The following is a 3,682-nucleotide window of genomic DNA, read 5'->3' on the forward strand; positions in this document are numbered from 1 at the left end:
TGATTTAAAGTAATCAAATGGACAAACTGTCACTGCCAGTTAAACTCAACAGAGACGGCAAAATGTTTTCCCCAAAAAAATATGTAGTTCATTTTTTTTGAGGTGTTCCTCGAGCCGCTTCATCGCCATTCACAATCAGTTAAAACGAGGGAGACATCCGCGCCATCTTTTTGTATTGACCGTACTGGAGTAAATAATATTTCGTTTTTACTTTGCGCCTGCGTCACCTTATTGTCCCCACCTTCATAGCCTGCCATTCAGTGAGATCAGACTGTCGACATTCTTCATGTCGTACGAGCTGCCCAGCGACTGCAATATATAAGTTCCAGGAGATACCGATGCAGGGCCGCGGTACCTAATACGAGTCCCGGATCAGAGCTGCACTTAAACCAACATAAAAAAAAAGAAAATGTCAAATAATGGATCCGAACTCGCAGCCAGGCTGCAAACGTCCGCTCACACTTTTGTATGAACAACTTTTTGCTCTTATGTCATTGTAAGATATTTTGAAGAGAAATTAAGTTTATCGAAAGTGGCGTGAGCACCTGTCAATCGCCTCTGTTGAATTGATGGATTTTTAATAAAATGAATTGAAATAATTGAACGGCTGATCATTTCCTGCCCCCCTCCTCCCCCCCTTTTATTTTTCTTTGGTCCTGCACTGCACCACAGGTAATTGCTGTAATTCAATTCACCTGGTTGCCTGGACCAGAAAAGTGAACTATATACTCTCTCCACGCTTCCTCCGATGGTCCTGAGGTCTCAGGTTTTTGGTCTAACATTACTGGAGAATACTAGCTGCCCATGTGACGGTTATTTGAAGATATTCAGTCGAACCAAGGCAAGTCAGTCATCCCAACAAAAGAGCTTTGAACAATGTCTATCTCCTCCTTTGTGTCTCAATGTGGTCTGTATCTTTTGCTTTTACACAGCTCGCAGTCGGGATGACCAGCCACAACACCAAGGTGCGTCCATCATCTGTCGATACTAAGTAAGGATCTGAAGGAAATGTGTTCACGCAGACTCATTTGTTCCTTCGCCCTGATCTCAGCCACAGAGGGCCGCTCTTCACATTTTGCCCTGCACAGTGTCTCAGCTGCTGTCTGCTTCTCAAGTCAGCAGTGACACCTTTGCAATCTGCGACTGGGAGCTCAACCAGGTATGAGTAGCAGTACAAACTCTTCAAGAATCTTGAGAAGTGCATGAGTGCTTATTACTTGGACCTCAGTCATGAATCTGGTGACAACATTTAAAAGACTTGCAAGTTGACTTGAACACCAATAACCTGTATCTTCACTTGGCCTTCATAACCTCCCAGAGAAAAGATAAACAGTCTACGGCCACGCTTGTGACTCTGACAGGTTATACAGCAGTGCTGCTAACACGCTGTTCAGCAGGTATGTTTACCATCTGAGGTTAGCATCATTTGCTAATTAGCGCCACACACAAAGCTGTGGCCGATGGGAATGTCATCAGTTCCAAAGGTATTTTTTAAAGTATTTGACAGGGCGAAATGTTGATCTGTTGGACCGCCATTAAAAAGTCTGGCGTGGCCGCATCCACTTTAATTTTCCTTGACCTTGAATATCTGTGCTGCAAATGTCCATGAAATAACTGTCAAGATATTAGTCATATTATGAGAGGATCATCAAGGTCACATTGGAGTTGATATTGTTAATATTGCAGTGATGCATGTGTGGTTGTCAACTTTGTTGCGGAGTAGAGTAGCAGTCAATATAAGGGATGGACAAACCAATACACGGGACAGCTGGCAACCCCAGATGCACGTGTAACAAGTTTATTTAGTCGTGGATGCACTTTGTCCCGTCACTATGAGCATGTCAATATAAATTGAAAATAAAAACTAGGATTTGGAAAAACGCATTAATTCAAAACTCCATTCAAAAACCCGGTAGTTTTAATGCTGCCTTGTTTACTTGCAGGGAACACGCATTGTCTTAAGTTGCCAAATTCTTCCTGTGCTTCCTCTCGCCGGCAGGTGTCTGTGGTGGGCGTCGTCCGAGGATTTGCTCCCTTCGTGACAAACATCCAGTACTCTGTGGATGACATGACCGCTCCACCTTTAAATGTGAAGCAGTGGGTTAACACGGAGGCCAGTAGCATCAACGGCGGGCTCTGTACAGTTTGCAGTGGGCATTTGGTTTCGCCGTTGTATTTCTGCACTGTTCTGGTAAATAATCGGTTTCGAACTGTGCTTCTCGCAGGACTGCGCTCCGATGACGCGCGCTTCTCCGGGGACGTACGTGAAGGTTATCGGAAGCCTTCACGATTTCAGTGTAAGTGATGCAAACAAAGGGTTTAGAGCTGATACCAATGGAGGTCTCTTGATTTTGTGAATATCTGTTACTCATTCTTCTTTTTTTTTTTGTTTTTGTTTTTGTGCTGTCCAAGGGTCAAAGGTCATTGCTGGCAATGCATATCCATTGTATCAAGGACCTGAATGAGATCACATCCCACATGTTGGAAGTGGTACAATCCCATATACATCTCTTTGGAAAGGTACAGGAGCTTTTGACCTGTAACCGAAATTCTAATGTTATAAAAAAATCTTTTGACCATTTGTATACCACAAAATATTTAATGTTTTAACTACACTTATTCATTGAGCCGAATTCAGACTGTGTGATACAAAAATCCTCCACTGAAACCCAGAATATCCAGAATATATATCTATATATATCTATATATAGATATATATATGTGTAATACAGTAAAAACTCATGTTTCCCATGTTAATCCAGGCATTTGATGAGAATATGAATACCACTGCTGCCTCGCTGTCTGGAAGAGTCCGCAGGCGTAGTGTTTCTGGACATCCTGAAGGCATCTCACCGAATGGTTTGTCCACCGTCCAGGGTCAGGTTTGTGGTTTGTTCAGAGGATTGGAAACAGAACAGTTTTCCTACTTGACAGTAGTTGTATTTAGCCAGCAGTGCACCATTTGTTTTTACTTTTCATTCTGAGTTGTCCACTACGGCAGCATATTGCCCGCAGTGAGGGTATCCTAAGCGTCCATGAGACGTTGTCTTCCGGACTGCTGTTGATGAAAATGGGGAAAGAGACGACACCCCCTCGTTGCACTTAGTGGAATGCAACGTGACGGTTCTCCCGAAGTTGGAAAGGTCTAACTTCTTGACTCCTGTGTAAGGTGTTGCATGCCGTCTGCCCGCAATCGTGGCGTCAGTGTCCATGACCTGAAGACACGGCTGGACTGCTTGAGTATGAGAGACATCAGGTACCTCCTGACCTCATCACGCCCCCTGTACTGTATTTGGAAGGAGGCACTGTCTATGGCTATGTATGCGTTTATAATACTGCATATTACAATTATTTATTATTACTTGCAGGACTTCCTTGGCGTTTCTCGTAAATGAAGGTCACGTCTTCTACACCACTGATGAGCATCACTTCAAGTCGACGGCGCATTAGCGGGCGTCACAGTCCTGGATTACAGCTGATCGGGACGCACGTGCTGCGCGCATTTTTGGGGTCACGTAAATGTTAATTGAGTTGGTGAAATTGAGTTCAAATGTATTTTTTGACATCCTGTAGTCGATGGCTTTGTCTGTTGAATTTGTGGGCACCTTTAAAAAAAAGATGCGGCGATTGCCGTATATAAAGAATTAAGTTTAAAATGTGTCTCGTGCCCTCTTTACTCTTA

General features: G+C 43.6%; 1 protein-coding gene across 1 annotated transcript; it reads left to right on the forward strand.

The window, feature by feature from the left end:
• Window positions 1-902: 902 nt before the first annotated feature.
• On the forward strand, window positions 903-3,450 carry LOC139299211 (replication protein A 32 kDa subunit-like). Its single transcript, XM_070922114.1, has 8 exons — window positions 903-980; window positions 1,058-1,159; window positions 2,000-2,113; window positions 2,226-2,297; window positions 2,413-2,520; window positions 2,763-2,893; window positions 3,170-3,256; window positions 3,369-3,450. The coding sequence occupies exons 1-8, from the start codon at window positions 903-905 to the stop codon at window positions 3,448-3,450; spliced, it is 774 nt and encodes a 257-aa protein (XP_070778215.1).
• The last annotated feature ends 232 nt before the right edge of the window (window positions 3,451-3,682 follow it).

Source organism: Enoplosus armatus, chromosome 16, assembly GCF_043641665.1.
Source record: "Enoplosus armatus isolate fEnoArm2 chromosome 16, fEnoArm2.hap1, whole genome shotgun sequence".
NCBI classification, from domain to species: Eukaryota; Metazoa; Chordata; class Actinopteri; order Centrarchiformes; family Enoplosidae; genus Enoplosus; species Enoplosus armatus.

Excerpts from the sequence above, each read along its gene's own strand:
- LOC139299211 (XM_070922114.1), top strand. The coding sequence starts at position 903 with ATGTGGTCTGTATCTTTTGCTTTTACACAGCTCGCAGTCGGGATGACC. Across the intron at positions 981-1,057 it reads CCAAGGTGCGTCCATCATCT|AGGGCCGCTCTTCACATTTT; the intron begins GTCGATACTAAG and ends TCTCAGCCACAG. Across the intron at positions 3,257-3,368 it reads TTGAGTATGAGAGACATCAG|GACTTCCTTGGCGTTTCTCG; the intron begins GTACCTCCTGAC and ends TATTACTTGCAG.